Consider the following 18,976-nt stretch of genomic DNA (forward strand, 5'->3'; position numbering starts at 1 on the left):
TATTAACTCACTTGCAGCTGGAATGTAAAATTAAATCTAATCTCGTTCTATACCTTTGTCCATTGTTCAAAAGCACAAAAACCAGATATGCAATGAAGAGTGAAATAAATGTTTTTTGTTGTGTTCAAATTTGTACACACCAATAGGTCTGCAGTCCATCATGTCATTGCTTACCCAAAAACAAAACCATTTCTGTGTAATAATTTACATCTTTCCAGTTTTCTTAAAATTAATTTGAAAAGTACTATGCAATGAACATTCACATAGACTAGACTGTTCTACAACAAAATAAATCAATTTATTACTTAAATTGTTAGATTTTAAGGCAGAGGATTGTGCCATATTTACAAGTATTTTGTGTGATTTTGATTGAATAAACTGTGGCTATTTGTCACCCAAGTTCATTGTCTCTCCCTATCTGATACAAATTGTCCTGGTAGACCATATTTATGGCGGATCATTGCACAAATAGTTAATATTTTTACTAAATTATAAGACAGATATTTAAAACAATCTTTAATATAATTCATTGTTTTATTGATGATAAATATAAATTATGAATTATACAAGTAGTTTTGAACATTTATTTATATATGTATTTACAATAATACTTTAAAAGTTACATTTACTGTTGTGAGTGAAAAGTCTTCTTTTACACATGCAAAGTTACCGGCCCTTAACCTGCAGAAATAAGAAAATTGTAATTGACAAAAGTAATCCTATAAATTAATAAATTGTAAACTTTGTTAATATGTATGCAAACATAGCTCCAAGGTGATTTCTATAATTTATTTGAATAAGCTTTCTGGAATTCAGGAAAATTTAGTTAACATTGAATGAATAAACTTTTCAAACAAAATTAAATGGTATGTCACAGTAAAACTAATTATCTAATTTGAAACCTACAAGGTACTGTATATAATTCAGTTGAAATACCCCTAAACAAATGAAAAACTAACCTAATTATGCTAAAAATGAATTGCAGCTGATATACAATATATTTTGCAGCAGTTTGGCCAGTCAGTGAGTTACAACGCTCTGCTTTTGTATGTTATTACAAGTGCTTGTGCTGAATTTCACTATGAATGTCTTGAGCAAAGAGTTAGCATTAGGTTTTATAAAAAATTGGCCACTCTGAGATACTGTAATCTCTGTGATACAAAAAGCTTTTAGCGTCAATTTTATTATTGATACTCATAAAAAAATAGTGGTTTAGGTCTTTCAAATATGGCTGCATTGATAGAAGAGTCCTGAAACCTGTCAGGCTGCAATCTGCCAGAAATTTTGTAAACATTATTAATCAATAAAAACCATCAATAGACCATACAGGAAATTGAAGAAGATCTTGGAATCTCAAAATCTGCAGTTTGTGAAATTAAACTCTGTGCTGAAAATTTGTTTTGAGTCTCTAGAGGACCTATATTATCAAGTTATTGCATGTCACTTCTTTGCCAGCTCAGACATATTTTGTAGTTGCCTCCAAAAATTAAATGTCCAACACAGCTGGTCACTGATGATTTTGTCTTCTTACCAGTTGTCAAAAACACCTGTCTATAAAAATCAGATTGCAGAAACAAAGAAACTGCAAAAAATACATTGAAATTGTATATCATAAACTCACCCTACATATTCACCACGTAAATTAGATGTATTCTGGAAGCCCATTATTTAATATATACAAGTGTACTGAAAAGTCTTGAAACGGTCTAATATATTCTGTTCTCGTAAACGTATATACATAAAACTTTGTACAGTAACATAGGGAATAAAGTTATATACCTCAGGGGGATGGCCTATAAAGAGTTGGTGGAAAACCTTAAATGTAAACATAGGTTGATATGTATACCATTATAAAGCTCTTAATTAATTAGTACAATATCATGCTAAAAATTAGACCTCAAAAGGTTAATCCCATGCAAAATGGTGGGGCTCAAAAGTTTCAATACTGATCTTATGTGCAAGTTCAAGAATGGCTTATTGTAACCATATCAGATGAAGCTATAAAACTTCACACATGATTACTGTACACAAATTCCTACTATAAGTTGTACTGTGTCATGCTATTCTTCTATGGGAACATTCCACAACTAGTCAGTAGAAAATTTGTAATGTAAACATAGGCTGATATGCACATCATTTTAAAGGACTAGTCAAGCAAAGAAGTATGCTGCAAACTGCACTTTAACACATTCACTGCGGGTGACAAGCATGCTCGTCATGCGAAAATGGCGCGCCGGTCGGTGGACGGGCAAACTCGGCATACGGCAGCTGCTTTCATATTGCCTCAGTGTGAGCTGAGCAGTTGCCTGGGAAGGCTGTAACACTCATAGTGAGGTGTGCCTGTTTCAGTGAGTCAGTTGGTGCGATTCGTCGCCGGTTCGCCATTTTCGTTTGTTGTGTGTGCTTTGCGATATTGTGTGAGTTTATAGTGTCTGTTGACTGTGTAAGTGTATGTACTCATAATGGAGGAAGACGATAATGTTATTGACGATAATTTTTCATCTGATGAAGACAATGAGTCGAGTTCGAACAGTTCTAGGGACGGTGAAGGTGGCGTCCCCCACCCCCAGTGGGCTGGCACGGCCAGCGACATGGCTGGTTTACATGACCTGCCGTTCACTGGTCAACCTGGCTTGCTCGTTCCCATTCCAGGTGACAATAAACCAATAGACTGGTTCAATCTCCTTCTTGACACCGTGTTTTTAGAGAATATCATTAGACAAACCAACCTGTATGCCCTGGAACTATTTTGTGGCCCCACCACTACTCCCGCGTCTCTCATAACCAAATGGAAGGACTTAGTGATGGCCGAACTAAGAACATTCTTAGGCAAAGCTCATAACATCAAAGTTGTCATGAAGCTGATGAGTGACTTCCTGGGGAAAGGCCATTCCCTGTTCATGGATAATTTTTAATAGTTCTGTCTTATCATCCAAACTTCTACGTCACTCAACCTAAACTACCGGCACCCTACGCATCGACAGACTCCATACACCTCCAGCAGTGAAGGCAAAGGCATTGGGCGAACGTGAAACAATAGCGAACTATGCCCAAAGTGTCATGATTGGAAAATGGAGGGATAAGCGGACGGTGACCTACATCTCCACACAATATGACAACAAGATGGTCCAAACCACCAACAGGAGAAACCAAAAACGAACGCTGCCAAAACCAATCATGTACTACAACTCTCACATGAAGGGGACTGACCGCTTGGACCAAATGGTATCTTATTACCCCTGTGAGCGCAAGACCCTGCGATGGCACAAGAAAATTCTTGTGCACTTTCTCCAAGTTGTTGTAGTAAATTATTTTTACCTGTACAACATGTACAACTCAGATAGACTGTCCCTGTATGACTTCCGAGTTTGTGTTCTTGAAGACCTGCTCCCTCCAAAGGAAGCCCCACTGCTCATCACACCGACGTGCAACAGCATGCATCGTCTCTCCAAACTAACGAAGTGCAAAGGAAACAGCAAGTCAGTTACCCGGAGGTGCTGCGTTTGCTACCAAGAAGGCAAGCGTAAGGAAACAGTGTAGTATTGTGCAGTGTGCCCTGACGAACCAGGTCTGCGTGAACTCAGTTGCTTTGATAAGTATCACGAGGACAAATAAGTAGTTTGTAGTCTTAGGTGGTGGGTGGGGATGTATATAGTTTTTTTCTAATTTTACTCAGGGAGGGGGAGTGTTAACTGTTTTTGATATTGTATATTTTTTAATCTATTATGTAATATATACGTGTAATGATGTACGTACTATCTACGTGTCATTCATGTACTATATACGTGTAATTCGTGAGTGTTTGTGCCGAAACCTAGTGCGCTGCGAGCACATACAACACGGGGACCGGCACCCGGTGCGGATTACGAGCAGACTCGGCACGGACAAGACGTCACCCAGGATACCTTGGACAACCCTTTCGGCTATCCCGACTCCATTTTGGGTAAGTAAAAAACAACAAAAATTCCCGCATTTTCTGTCGCCAGTAATTTTGTCAACCGCAGTGAATGTGTTAAAAGCTTTATTTTTTACAAAATGGTGGCCATTCAAAATTTTTAAAGCAATCTGTAAATTCAACAGAAAATTCAGGAAGTTGCTTTAATTAGTTTAATTTCACATTAACAATTTTTAGTGGTTAGTAACAATAGCAACACAATCTTTGAACCACAACACTGATGTACATCAAATGCAACTCATTCCTAGACCTTAACAACCCACTGGTCAGTATAACAACTGAACAACAGCTCTCTTTAAAAAAAAGGAAAGAATTCACTACAGTTCCAAGGCTAAAGAATTTGGCATTTGAAAAAACCAAGTACTAAAGAAATTAGGTCGTAAGTGAGAATACTCATAACAAAGTAAAAAATGTGATAAATTCTTTATTACCATGACGCTTTTAAAATATGTTTATTGGGGTAAAACAGTAAAAATATAGATTTCATGGAGATACGTAACACTCACCTTGTCATACTCTTACTCTCAGCTCTTTCAGTCCCATGGTACCTGCATGGCGCCACGTTCGGTATCGCGCTAAGTCTTTGCGCGTCACCATTCCCACTACCTGTACAAGACAACATATGTACGGAATATCTAAATTAACAATTTTCATGTGGTGCTTTTAGTGGTGCAAAAGTCTTGGAAGCATTCGAGATATACAGTACAATGTCACACTCATGGCACATCCATCACATGTCTCTATGCCACTGCTAGCCGACACAGTCTTTACCTATCAAATTATTTTCATCACAACAGTCACTTTCTTCACTCATACAAGTTTCTGTTACAAATTGACCTACAAGTTTTTTCACTCAATAATAAACAACCGCTTGACGCACAACAGTTTTTTCTCTAATCATCACCTATAAACTACAAACATTACATCTACCAACAATATAAAATAGGTTTACTAAGATTGAGCTACCAATGTAAAAAAAGGTGACAATCCATAGTGAATCAGGAGAAAATTATAGCTGAATGTAACACGAGAAAAAACCCATTTCACTCTACAATTCATAATAGAAACTCTGTAAAACTGTTCCTATAATTCTCTGCTACAGGACACATAACTGTAATTAGTTATGTTTGTGCATGCCAGTTAACATTTTCAATACCCAGCATGAGCACATCTTTTGGTAATTTAACCCTTTAGTAAATTAATCAAAAGGTCAAATAATGGGATGTATTCATACTGGGTACCAAAAAGATAAAATAATGCATGAAAATTGACGTAGATCTCATTTTATTGTGTAGTTAATTGCCTCACATTGGTGGTGCCATATGAGCTATATCGGTTTATATATGTGTAGTTGCCATATGATGCTGCTCAGGTTTTGAATTGGTTGTGGCATTTCCTCCGGTTCAGTTAACCCATTGTGGATCGCATTGTTTTGGCGCGCGGGCACCAGCGGGCAAGAATTAATTTACGGTCAGCGGCCACACGAACAGCAATGGTGTGCCACATCGTATCGCTCGCTATTGTATACTAGAAAATTCAGCTGTGAAGGTATTCGTTCAGATGGAACATGGGCCTGCTGGGGTATCCGTGATGTAGGAACGATAACACGAGAGCAAGGTTCCGGGGTGGCAGCGATGATGTCTGAATCATAGTGAGTCGGGGCTCAGTTTGGATAATTTTGTCAATTTTTTTTTCCCACCTCGGCCACTTTTGTCAGTCTGTGGGGGGGTGATTCCGTTACCGTATTGATTATTTTCTGCCTGGATGGACTGATTGGTCGAGGTCAGGTGGTTGACCTTGACTGATTACCGACCAGCTGATTACCAGCAGCTGCTACTAGTCGGAGCGGTCGGACACGTTCGGCAGAGGCGACGTGAATCGCTTAATGTCAACTGGTCGTCCTGATGCCCATGGCTGGTTAGTTCTCCGACTTTCGGCAGGTAATTGTATTTTCTAATTCTCTCTCTTAACTTAGTTGGTGGGTTTTCTCTCCCACGCAGACATATATTTTCGTTGATCAGTTAAAAGTAGTTTATTTATTATTTTGTTATTTGTGTTCCTTGTGTACGTTTTCTTGTCGCAAAGTGTTCTATCCTGTCATTTCGTAACTTTCTAAATTGTTAATTTATTAACTATGCCAGTTAAATTATTATATTTTGCCCTAGTGCTTTCTATTGATCCGTTCGGCGAACGGAAATTATTTATTTAGTAATCATTTTGCCTTTATGTAGTGTAAGCGAGACAGTACAGACTTTGCAAATTTTGTTTCCTCGTGTTTTGTGTTGCGTGCAAAAATTGGGTGGCAACATTCATGATTTCTATTTTATTGTTTAATTAATTAATTGCTTTATAGTAGCGTGAACTGCTTAGTTTTGGATTATAATTTAATTATTTATTTGGGAAATAATGTACTGTTATTATTTGTAAATTACATAATATACATTACAATTAATATTACAGAATGAATAAAATACAGTGAATTATTTTTACAAGTAAATGTTACCAAGCTGAATAATTTAGTATGGCTGTTCTAGCCTATAAGTAAATGTTAAAATATTTGAAAATTTGTTTTGTATGTAATATTTAAAATTGCCACCAAGTAGTGTATCTTATAATACTTGGTGTCTTGAGTTATTTTCGGGAAAACAGTTTTTCGATACTTAAAAGGTACTGTTAGCTACAGATTGTTATTTTTAATTGTTAAATTTTAATATTTTATATATACTTTGTGCCAAACATAATTAAGTCTTTATTATTTCTCGGGTTATAGTGAAACTTTCCTGAATATCTGCTAGTTATGTTGGGATTCAATAGGGTCCCCGTGAATGCCGTCCTCCAACTGGACTGTCTCTGTGCTTCAATTCATCTTGAACAAGGGGACATGATCTGTAGGAGAGGATTTCATCTTTAATTCGGATTCGTGGAGGCAACTAAGCCCCCGCCTCCTTCGAAAATCGGCTTTAAATATATTTTTTTTAATATTGGCTACAAACTTGAAATAAAATTACTTTTTAAAAATAGTGGGCCTAGAAATTTGACAACCTTTTCCCTCCCCTCGGTTCATAATAATTACCAGTTTAAAATGTTATATTTATTACATGCCGTACCTGAAACTATGTTATTTATATGTCACATTTCTATTTATTATGTAATTGTCAATATTGGAATTCTATTTATTTTTTTAATTTAGTTTGTAAGTTACTTGGTGCACCGTGGTGCTGCAGTTAAAATATTTAATTTACTTCGTTTGCAAGGGGATTTATTTTATTGTATTTTGTGTGAGAATGTTTGCCATCGGATTAATTATATTATGTACTGGAAATTTTGTCTCTCTTAGTCTCTCTTCCCACTAGTGGCATGTTGTTGTTTTTTTTATGCTTTGCTCCGAGTTTGGGAGGGGCGCACTTCCGAGACCTCCTGTTGCGGTTGAGGAGACTTCTGGTGAAGTCTAGTTTCGCTAACTCGGGACAATAGTCTAAATAAAGTGGCTCGGACGAAGTGATTACAACATCCGGGCCATTGTCCCCCAACTAACTAAACCCGCCAACATGTACGTCTGCGTCGATTAGTTCTGTGTCACTAACCTCAAAAGTATTATAATAACAACTGAGGAAAACACCCAATCAGAAGTGCTAAAAAGCAGAGAGTAAACTCATATGAATGGTTTTTCAACTTCGACATACAACTGCGATCTGTAGGATATTTATAAAACTTTTGAAAACTCTAAACGTAGACCGTTGTTAAACACTCTTAGTTAACAAGTGAAGACGATCGCCCGATCTATCAGACATTAATAGAACTATTTGGAGGGAAACTTAAAAGCAGACCGCTTTTGCGACCTGAGCTCGTCACTGTCCATTAGTCCCGGCCGCTGCGTGACGAGCCCAGTCCGTCAGTGATCCACAATGGGTTAAAGTGTTAGTGCCTCACGTTGGTTTCAGGATGTGTTGTGAATATCGTAATTTGATCCTATCGTAATGATGTGCCTACACATCATTAAGTGGTTGATGAACATGGGTTGCCTATGTTAATACCGAAATCGAAGCATCAATCCAGGGAATAGCAAAATTTCACATTATCCAAAAAGTAAAGTTCAAACAATTTCAGCTCAGAAAATAATGTGTACTATGTTTTATATACAAGAAAGGGTAGTTAACTGTCCATTTTTTACCTGATGGTGAGTAAATAAATTCAGAAACTTTTTGTGAAACCTTAATAAAGCTGTGCCGTGGAATTCAAAACAAAATGCTGATTGGTGAACAAAATTGCCCTTGGTATGCTGATAAAAATTACCATGTTGCTTTAGCTGTCACATTGGGTGACAAGCTTGAATGAGAATGGGCTTCAAATGCAGTTATAAAATACAATAAGTGCCTTAACACTTTTGGAAATTATGTAGTAAAAGGTCATAGGCTTGCATGTAAGAATAATATTGTTATGAAATGTAAACTTGTTTTATTTTAATACGAAGGTGGTGCTTACTTGTCAAACATACTTTTTAGTATAGATAGTTATCAGTTTCTGTAAAGTTTAAGATGTCAGAATTTTTTTGGTTATAGAAAACGGTTTTTACTATAAATGTAATTCACTCCTTTATTTTTACTGTTCAGATGTACAGTTTTTGAGGAATTGAGGTGCAAAACTATAACAGTAGAATTGTCTGAAATTTATTTATCTCAGGACTTCACACCTACTAGACACTTTCAGGAGATTTCCAATTTTGGAAGGTTAAACACACATATGAGCAGTGGAATGAGGGAGGAGGAAAGAAGAGTAATAGAACCCCCTACCACACTACCCTAAAAATAAAATTACTTGTATACCAGCCTTGCTTAAAATACAGTAGTAAAATGTTTAAACTTGAACAAAGCGAATCTAATTTACTCAAACTTAAGGCTTATTCCAGACCCCGAATGGTATGTTTTCCAATCATATTCATACCCTCCCAGTCCTAGTTATGCCACTGTATGAGTGAAACATATATAGAAAAAGCCTTAAAACTGTTTCTGTCATGATAAAACCTCTGGAGAAAGAACTCACCTCATTGATATCGTTGACAACAATTATATGCCTCAAGCCGAGGCCACGAAACAACCGGAAAATTCTTGGTAAAGAGGCATTCTGAAAGCAAGGCATTCAATCAATTACATCACATTACTTTCTCTACATTTCTAAAACTAGTGACATCAAATCACCATTAATCATTGTTAAGAAGTAGATACTTTATTTTGATATATTTAACATTTTCTGCCACCATCTTGGTTTTTTTGTGACCACTAATTTCAGGTTATGTAAATGTGATGTAACATGTAATTTCAAACCATTTTTAATACTGGAAACTTTGCTGAAAATGAATTTTGCTTATAAATTCCACAAAAGATATTATGAATTAATACAGTTAATAATAGATTTCACTTTGTTTTTACTGATACAAATATTCCAGATGTATGTCAAAAGACATATAAAATATGTAGGTATAAAAAAAATCCTACCAAGTACACTAAGTGGTGATAAGTACTTTCTTATAATAGTTCAAATGATTGTCTTCGTTATTTATATGCTATATTATTATACGCCTTCTGTGACATTTTATTAATTATAAGTTCTTTAATTTATAATAATAAATCATCACACAGGTGACATAAAATGCTTTACTTACTCTTTTTTAATATAACCACTAATCACATACAGAGTAAGGCAGACCATGTGTCCACCTGTACGGTATGTATAGTCATCATACCATGACGTAACTACAACACTGTCTCTTCATGGCCTCTAATTTCACTCTAAGGAACTCAATAAAAGTAATTAAGTAGTAAAAATGCCCCAAAATGGCCAAATTTGGGAGGAGGTGATGGTTTTTGAGAAATTTTAAATGTAATCATGGGTTGTGTGATACATAATTTTAAAGTTCTCATTACACTGAACATTGTAGTGAAAATAAAAGTTAATTATCTTGATCCTTTGTTACCATGTAAAAATGTTGGTACACCAAACAGATAAACTTCTTAAAGTGATACAAGTTCCACAGATATAGAGATATCTGTTAAAATCCATTATATGTTCTTAATTATAAGTCATTATAAACCCATTATAAAGTCATATATGTTCTTAAAGTCCATTTTAAATCAGAACATGTATTGTGAAGAAATTATAATTATATGTGAAATCTAAATTTTATTCCATCTACATATTAGGACAGACTTTAATAATAAAGCAGACACTTTAGCAAATTTATCTTCAAAAATTATCATACTTTATTCAGTAAACACTATTTGTTCGGAAGAAAGAAAAGTAACTTCTTGTTTATTTATTGGTATTAGTTGCTATATTTAATACTAATATCTCACTACTAATTCCCAAGTTCAATGGGATTAGCTGGTATAGCAAAAAATAAGCTCTATTTACATAATTTATTTCTTAGGGCTAATTGTATACATTATTTTTTTAATTTTCATAGTTAGACTTAAAAAAATGTAACAAAAATAAGAATAAACTAAAACAATGAGACAATGTGTTTAGGATAATATTTGAGATGATGTGTCACAATATATCACATTTACTTATGAAAAAGAAAAGATTGTTCAAAAATAATAAATACAAGATAACAGTCAATAATCAATATATTGCAATTAACAAATTGTTCTTTTAATGTTGATAATAATATTTAACTGTAGTTACTGACTTTATTTTTATTTATATTTTAAGCTTATTTTATGAGGTGTTGGTCTACTATACAAAGGATTTAGTTTTAATATTTTATTTTGACAATACGCACATTTACTTCTAGTCTGGGTATATAAAATTTAATCTCATTGCTCTGAACTAAGATGAGATTACTGTACAGTGTTTGCCATTACATTGCGTTTAAAGGAATTTTAGACCACACAGCAAATCCAAACAAAAATCCAATTCTAATATTTTTAGATATTGTGCGATGGGAGTGGTAGATGGTTCTTTTGTTGTAGTATTTTTCTTCTTTCATAGCATTTAATAATCAAATCTTTCATAGTATTTTATGGATCATATGGAAAAAGCTCTTTTAGTAAAACAATTACATAGTATTTCACATATGGCCAGCTGAAAATGTTTTCCCACTTTTATGTTTTATTTTATTTTATTAGATCATTCAAAACAAAAGTTTAAAGATTAGTTTTAATGTGTTTAATAGCAAATTTCCTCCTGAACTCTTTTATTTTTACTGCAAGAAAGAAGTTCTGGCACATATAACAAAAAGATATTTCAACATTTTTCACAAAAACATTTTTTTCTCAAAGTATTTAAATTGTAAATTATTTTAAAAACTGAATCCATCTTTTGTATGTAAAATACTTATTAAAAAAGTAAATTCTGAATTACAAACATGGATGCTCCAAATACCTATAACCAAATTATTCTTTTTCATTCAAACTTTGTTCATAATATTAAACCTCAAGGATCGTAATCTATATGATTTCAATAATTCTAGGCTGCAATAGGGAAAACATGTGTAAACCACTCACATATTTGACAGTGTACGGTGAGGGGTTCATATATGGCCTGAGGTCCAACATCAAATCATACTCAGATTCTGTTATTCGTACATTCTGGAAAAGTACAACATATAATGAACATAAGTGCTCACAGACTTATTAGAAAACAAAAAGTAACCTTTTAAATTAAATTAATTTTTATAAATAGTAAACTCCCAGAGAGAACTATATAAGTTGCATCATTACTATACAAAATTGAAATGTCTTCACTGTTAATATTTATGACAATAACAGTAATTGTATGGGTTTGTAATAAAATTTGAATTACTTCGGCTTTTGTATACTAGTTAACACTTTTGTACTGTTTTGAACCTTTGTTTACTTCAAAATAGAATTATTGGCTTACAAGTAATGAAACTCTGTATTTACCAAACTTTATTCTACTACTAGATCAGCTGTTGGAAGAAAACATTATAACAGTTTCAAAGTGATTTACAGATCAGAGAGGAAGAAATAAAGTTTTACAGTCATAACAACATAGTCTCATGATTAAAATTGGTCACTAAATTTTTATTTGGGTACGGAATGAGTAACTGTTCAGTTCACACTTTCTCCAACAGCATTTATTTTTTTATTTAAAAGCTCAAAAAATAAGAAACAAAGAAAAATCACCTCGCCATTTACATAATATAATATCTATCAGTATAGGTATTCAGTTCCCCACTAACCTAGTGCACCACAATTGTTGGTTATCCAATTACAAACTATGTCACTGATTACAAGTAACTGATTACAATTACATCACAAAAATATTAATTCTGATTAATAAATTGCAATTTATTACAATTTTTTAGATGTTGAAATATTCCAAGGATTCACGACAAAACAACTGTGCACTGTTTATTACAATAAGTCGACTCAATCAAACTACCCACTACAAGAACATGATAATAAAATAGCATACACATCCAATCAGGTGCTCCGGTTACCTGATAAAACTGCCAGACAATAAAGGCATCCTTGTTCTATACAAATTTACTGCAATGGACAAAAAGTATTAATTTTAGTCACCAACAAAAAAAAAAACAAAATGTTTCTTATAATTTCCTTGTTTGTTTAATTTTGTATTCAGTGTTAGTTTTGTCTATAAATATGACTTCATTTGAATAATATTGCTACTAATATTCAATTTAAATTTCAGATATTCGCAACACCTGGTATTTACTATTGGAAATATGACAGTTAAGCACATCTTATACTAGTACATCATTCAAAAACTGGCTCATTACAATAATTTAATTTACTTTAGAAAAACCTCAACGCTTAATTTAAAATACTCAAAGTAAAGCCAGTTTACAGTAAAACAATTTTATAATTAATTGTTAAAACAGGTACACCATAACTTAACCAAAGACAAACTAAGGGTTGTGATGGCTTACGTCAATCCAGCCTCCATGCAGCTTGCAACACACCAACACTGTTACACTTCAGTTACAAATTTGTAACACTGTTAACATGCGGACAGACCAAGTACAGTCGAGTCCAGAACCTAGAACATAAACTGAGTTACTGGATTGTGAAACGTGTCCTGGCACATCTCTATTGCATGGTAGCTTTAAGGCAAAAATTGGTGGTCACAAGCTCTGTTTTGAAAGAGATAAGACAGCCTACTAGCACACCTCGAAATGGATTCTGTTTACGGCAAGATTAGAGGGAGTAGATATGAAATAGGGAGTGTAATTTAAAAATTCTTATACTAAAAACGGGTTATTTTTTTATACATCTAACATTCATTTAAAATCAAAAGAATAATTATGAGTCACTCTGAAAGTTTTGAAATAGCAGCAGGCAGTGCATACTGCAATAATCTTATGATTGTCAGAGCGTATATCAGTACCTCACAGCAACTTGGGTTATCAGTGTACTCGTTTCGACTGTTCAGAAAGATCAATTTCATGAAGTCATGGGGTTATTGAGAGAGAATTTTCGGGCTACGATTTTCAAATAAGTTTATCTCAAGATGGGTGTGCAGAACGTCTCAAAATTGTGTTTGGTTCTGAAGTACTATTCTGTGCAACTGTTTTTAGGTTGTACTTGGAATTTCAAAGGGGCCATAATTAGGTTCAAGACGGTAAACATTCAGGAAGACCGCATTCCGCTTTCACTCCAGAAAACGTTGAAAACATTTGTATGTGTGTAATTACATATTATATAGTAATAATAGTTACACATTTTCCAATATAACTTTAATATTTTACTCATGGCCCTTCAAAATCAAGGATTTCTTAATCAGGGGATACCATAAACATTTTCAGAGTATTCTGTGATGAGACAAAGAGTAGTGGACCCAATTTTCTTATAAAAAAATGTAGAGATAGCTTTTTATTCAAAATCATCTGTCAGTTTGTTGCTCTGCTTGAAGATAATAAACTGATATGTTGACTACAAGATGGTGTTGACTAGCCACAAATCAAATTAATTGTAATTGTTCCGTGGGTTCTTTACTCATGCCCTAATTTCTTGGAATCTTTGGCCACCATGACCACCAGATATTGGTAATAAAATATGTTTTTATGAGTAATAAGTAGACTAATTTGTAAATACTTACACATACAATTTTCCTCATTTGATTTAACACTTTCACAAGACTACACAATTAATAGCAACTAGTATTCATGTTTGAGAATGTATTATTTTTCTTATAAAATATATAAGTTTATTATAACTCCTTTGCAGTTTAATTTCAATATGTGATTTTTATAAGAATAGCAGGAAACAAAATGTTATGCTTCTGCATTTAAATAAACTAGGAGAGATTAAAACAGGTGTTGTGATTCAGTTGTGAATAAATATGTTGTTGTCCCTTACGATGGTGGTTAATTGGTGTAGGTTCAGAAATATGAGATGAGAATATGTTGTTGATGAGACTAGTTTTCCTTTGGTAGTTAACTTAATATGGGTTCAGAAATGTCTACTATGTCGGAAATGTGTTTTGAGATTTGTAATAATATCTTTACACTGTGTGATAGTTTTTTCGAGATCAATGCATTTGTCAACCAATGGGTTGCGCTGATATTCTAAATCCATATCTCTTGATGTACCCACTGATTTGTCTTGTGAGGGCTTGAGGTATTAATACTTTTCTGGCTTGATACATCTTGATTTATTACTGTGTGAATTTCCTGTTGTGAAGAGTTGAGAGACCCTTTTACTTGTGAGGAGTTTTCAAAAAATTATCTACCATGTTCACCTTACTTATTTTTGGGGATTGATTTAACATCTCTCAAATTTTGTATCATTTCCGTCAATGCTGCCTTGTAGCTATTTTTGAATTTATTCACCATTATTTGTAAGGAAATTTTCAATTTATTTTCACCATAGTGGCATAAATCTTTTTTTATAAGACATGTTGAAAAAATTGTAAATGGTATTTAAACATTTTGGGTATCCTTAAACTTTTGCATAAACAAAATCGTTTATGGAAAAATATTTGAGTCAGATATTCTGTTTAATGAGGACTTCCTCATAGGTACACACCTCAAAACAATTAAAGGATCACTTTTATTGCGTCTTGTAAAACAAGTATTAATAACAGAAGAATGTTTGAACTTTGCACACTGATAAAGGAACCTCTCGGTAGCAAAGATAAATAATTCTTGTTTATTTCTGACTAATTCAGTAAAAGATAAGAGCGATTATTTCGATATCATGTCCAAACAAGAATGAGATAAGGAAAGGTTCAGGCTCAGTTTTGTCAGAAGTTGATCTCGTTCAGTCTGGATTAGACTTCTATAGTTAGGCCTGTGTGTTTTTATTGTTATGGCGGGTGTTAGACGGTTTTTGTCTGAGAGTGATGTCAGTAGAGCTGTTACTTTGATAGAAGTGGGAGTTTCCCAACGAGAAGTGGGTAGGCGCTTAGGTGTGAGTCAATCAGTAATTTCAAGATTATGGAACCGACATCAGGAGCTAGGAACTCTTCAAAGACGCCCAGGACAAGGCCGCTCGAGATCTACCACGCACATAGAAGATCGATTTTTACGAGTTAATGCACTTCGTAATCGATTTTTAACTGCTAGAGAACTTCAAAACGACCTAAGCCAGGCGACTGGAAATCGTGGAAATCGTGTGTCGGATCAGACTGTTAGAAATCGACTCCGGGAAGCTGGATTGAGATCTAGGAGACCTGCCCGAGTGCCGAGATTGACTGTGCGTCATAAGAGAGCCAGATTGCAGTTTGCAAGAGACCATAGGCGTTGGTAGCTGAGACAGTGGCGTAAGGTAATGTTCTCAGACGAGTCAAAATTTACAATTTTTGGTAATGACGGCCGCGTTCGAGTGTGGAGAAGAGGAAATGAACGGTTTATTAACTGTTGCCTAGCTCCCAGAGTTCCGTTTGGCGGGGGCTCAGTATTAGTGTGGGGTGGCATAACAATGGACGGTCGTACAGACCTTGTCATAATCCGAAACGGTACTTTGACAGCCCAGCGTTATGTGGACGAGGTGTTAGACGTTCATATTCGTCCGAGAGCAGAGCAAGCAGGTCAAAATTTTTTATTTATGCAAGACGGAGCTCGACCACATGCAGCAAGATTGGTCCGTGAGTACCTGGGCGAACACAACATACCACTGCTGGAGTGGCCAGCCTGCAGTCCGGACCTAAACCCGATTGAGCACGTCTGGGACCAACTAGGACGAAGTATCCGGGGCCGCCCAAACCAACCCAGGACTTTGGATGAGCTGGAAATGGCATTACGAGAAGAATGGGAGCGGTTACCTCAAGATAGCCTCAGACGACTCATCAGAACCATGCCACAACGTGTTCTTGCGGTTATATCAGCTAGAGGTGGCAGTACAAGGTATTGAAAGTGAGATTCAAAAGACCAGACCATTTCTTATTACATTTGTACTTTATTAAGAGAGTTGTTTTCGTTTTAATTTTGCGGTTTTAAACTTTGTTTACTGTTCTAGCCTAAAATAAAATATCATATAAAAAAAACATATACGATGTATTTTACTTTCAACACCGACTTTGAAATAAAAAAAAAAATTATTAGAAAATTTCGAACCGTTAACCGAGTGCATTCTGTTAAAAAAGTGATCCTTTAATTGTTTTGAGGAGTGTATTAATTGCAAAAAAATTCAATTTATTTTGTTTCAAAAATGTAGCTAACCAAAAGTACAGTCTACAGCCAGGATCTCTCCGCTTTTAATCTCGAACCCAAACTACTATGTTTAAATTTTAATATCTCGGTTAATACGGTTTATAAAATATGAATTTCTTTTGTAACTTTTACAAAGTAATCAACTGAATTAACTACAATATAAAGGTAATTCACCTTTTCTCTATTTATTTTAACGTTCACATATAATTTGACATCATTAGTGATGTGACTATATCACGAGAATTGATTTGGACTGAATCCACTCTTCAATTTGCTGTGAACTCGTTTTAAATTTGTACTGTATATTATCGATCTGTTACACAGGTGTATGAAATATTGTCAACAATTTATTGTTAACACTGGGACTTGTACTATGCGGGAGGAAGCAGTAGCCAGCTGAAACTTGTGCAGCTTCCCATATAACAACTGTCAGCCGAGTTTAGCCTGTAACTATTGAAGACTCTTGGTCACATAAACCATTGCTAACAGAAACTGGCTGAAATACTCTCTGCATTTTGCGATCACTTTGGTAAATGTTACTGAAAGCTATCACTATGCATCGTTTCACAATACATGTTTTTTATTGTTTCATAAGGTTTTTATGTAAAATGGTATGAAAAAAATCGTTTTACTATTTTGGGTATTGCTTAGTGTATTCTTATTTTTATGTACACAAAAAGTGTTTTATTTTTTCTAATAGATTCTGATAGTTTAAAATATACTTAGTTAAACAAAATAGAATAAAAAAACAATTAAATATAAGGGTTAAGACAGATATTATATAAACTATTAGATATGAAAAACCCTCAGCCCAATCTGGCAGCAAAGTTGATATATTTCCAGAGCTATGAGAAAGGTAAGAAAGAAAGAGATGATGTTGGAAAAAAAACGTATTTGACTAGCTGTAGAAGAAATAGTAACATTCTAGATTTGTGGTAAAGCATTAGTGAAACTCTGTTTCAGTTATGTGGTACCATTTATTTCACTGAACACCCTGTACTACAATCGAACAAGGCTCAGTCACACGGCTTGGATAATAAAGGTTCTACTGTGTTAATGTGATTACCAATATGGAAAAGTCAAGATAACAGAGGGTTTTAAGCTTCAAATATTTGGCATATTAAGGGAGTTTAAAAATCCAAACAGATCACAGCAAGATATCACACAATATTGCTGGTTGCTGCAAAAATTTGGTCATATCAAGTTATATGAGGTACCTCTACATGCTGATTGTTGGCATAGGCGTCACGGAACATACGCAGTTTACGTCTCAACTCGTCGCTGCTCGTTGGGGGTGTCTCGTTGAAACACTTGTTGCGTAGTAAAACTATCAGCTGTGACCGCAGTATCAGGCCCTTCAGTCGCCCAACTGATTTAAGCACACCCTGTACACAAAGGTCATTTCATACTAAGAGATATTTTTTTAGTACTTTAAAAATTTTGTATGTAACTCATGGCATACTCTTGGAGAGAGTCTAAATTGTCAGAGAGAAGCAATAGAGAGAAGTTTAAAACAATAAAAACTAATTCAATAAAGTATAACAAGTCAAGGAGTTTACTCTGAAACTTAGAAAATCTATAGAAATTGCAATAATGAGTTGAAGAAAAGTATATTTAAGAATGATTATATATTTGCAATAAAAGCTTATAGATTTAAAATAAGGCAGGAAAAGTTAACAGCAAACAATAACTACATTTCAAATTCTAATAATAAGTGTAAAATAGGGTGAAATATTACTAAAACTAAAACATGTTAAAATGGTAAAAAATGTAAAAAAGCTATAGTTGAATCAAAACACCTTAAGTCATATTTTGGCAATTCAGCATATCTATTGGAAAATAATGTACATAATGATGAGAGGAGTGTTTTACAGTTGTTAAATCAGTATCTATTATCTAGACATAATAACTTATCCTCTATCATTTTAGATGGCGTAGCAATACAGATTAAGATGTATTAAATTGTGTAAAAGAATTGAGTTCTTCGCAGTGTGAAGAGTTTTATGGGTTTTCTAACAAAATTGTTAAGGATTTTATATTATTTATATTAGAACCCTTACTATACTTATACAATAAGATGCTTCTGACAGTTATTTTTCCTACTACTAAAATAACTCTAATTTATAAGAAGGGAGAAAAATTGAACCCTAATTATCGTCTGGTATTGCCGGTTCCAATTTTGAGCAAAATATTTGAGCATTGCATTCAAATTAGCTATATATATATATATAAGTTAATCAATGGATATGTATGTAAAAATCAGTTTGGTTTTATGCCTGGTCACAATACGTTTAAAGCTGTAGAGCTGGAGTTTCAAATGTTTTAAATAGTTTTGAAGACAATATGGCTTCCTCATCCCTATTAACATATTTATCTAAAGCATTTGA

General features: G+C 34.2%; 1 protein-coding gene across 2 annotated transcripts in view; it reads right to left on the bottom strand.

Annotated features, from left to right (window-relative positions):
* Positions 1 to 18,976, bottom strand: part of LOC124354434 (H(+)/Cl(-) exchange transporter 7-like) — a 61,604-nt gene that overhangs the window by 4,400 nt on the left and 38,228 nt on the right. Inside the window, exons 8-12 of one of the 2 annotated variants that reach the window (XM_046804881.1) lie at positions 17,807 to 17,974; positions 12,867 to 12,887; positions 11,458 to 11,541; positions 8,996 to 9,076; positions 4,462 to 4,561 (exon numbers count right to left, since the gene is read on the bottom strand). In XM_046804881.1, the coding sequence (XP_046660837.1) occupies positions 4,466 to 4,561; positions 8,996 to 9,076; positions 11,458 to 11,541; positions 12,867 to 12,887; positions 17,807 to 17,974 (450 nt within the window). In that variant the 3' untranslated portion in view covers positions 4,462 to 4,465. Of the gene's footprint in view, positions 1 to 4,461; positions 4,562 to 8,995; positions 9,077 to 11,457; positions 11,542 to 12,866; positions 12,977 to 17,806; positions 17,975 to 18,976 lie in introns of those variants that run through there. The other variant, XR_006921682.1, reaches the window with a different exon arrangement.

The sequence above is a fragment of the Homalodisca vitripennis genome, chromosome 2, assembly GCF_021130785.1.
Source record: "Homalodisca vitripennis isolate AUS2020 chromosome 2, UT_GWSS_2.1, whole genome shotgun sequence".
In the NCBI taxonomy this organism is placed as follows: Eukaryota; Metazoa; Arthropoda; class Insecta; order Hemiptera; family Cicadellidae; genus Homalodisca; species Homalodisca vitripennis.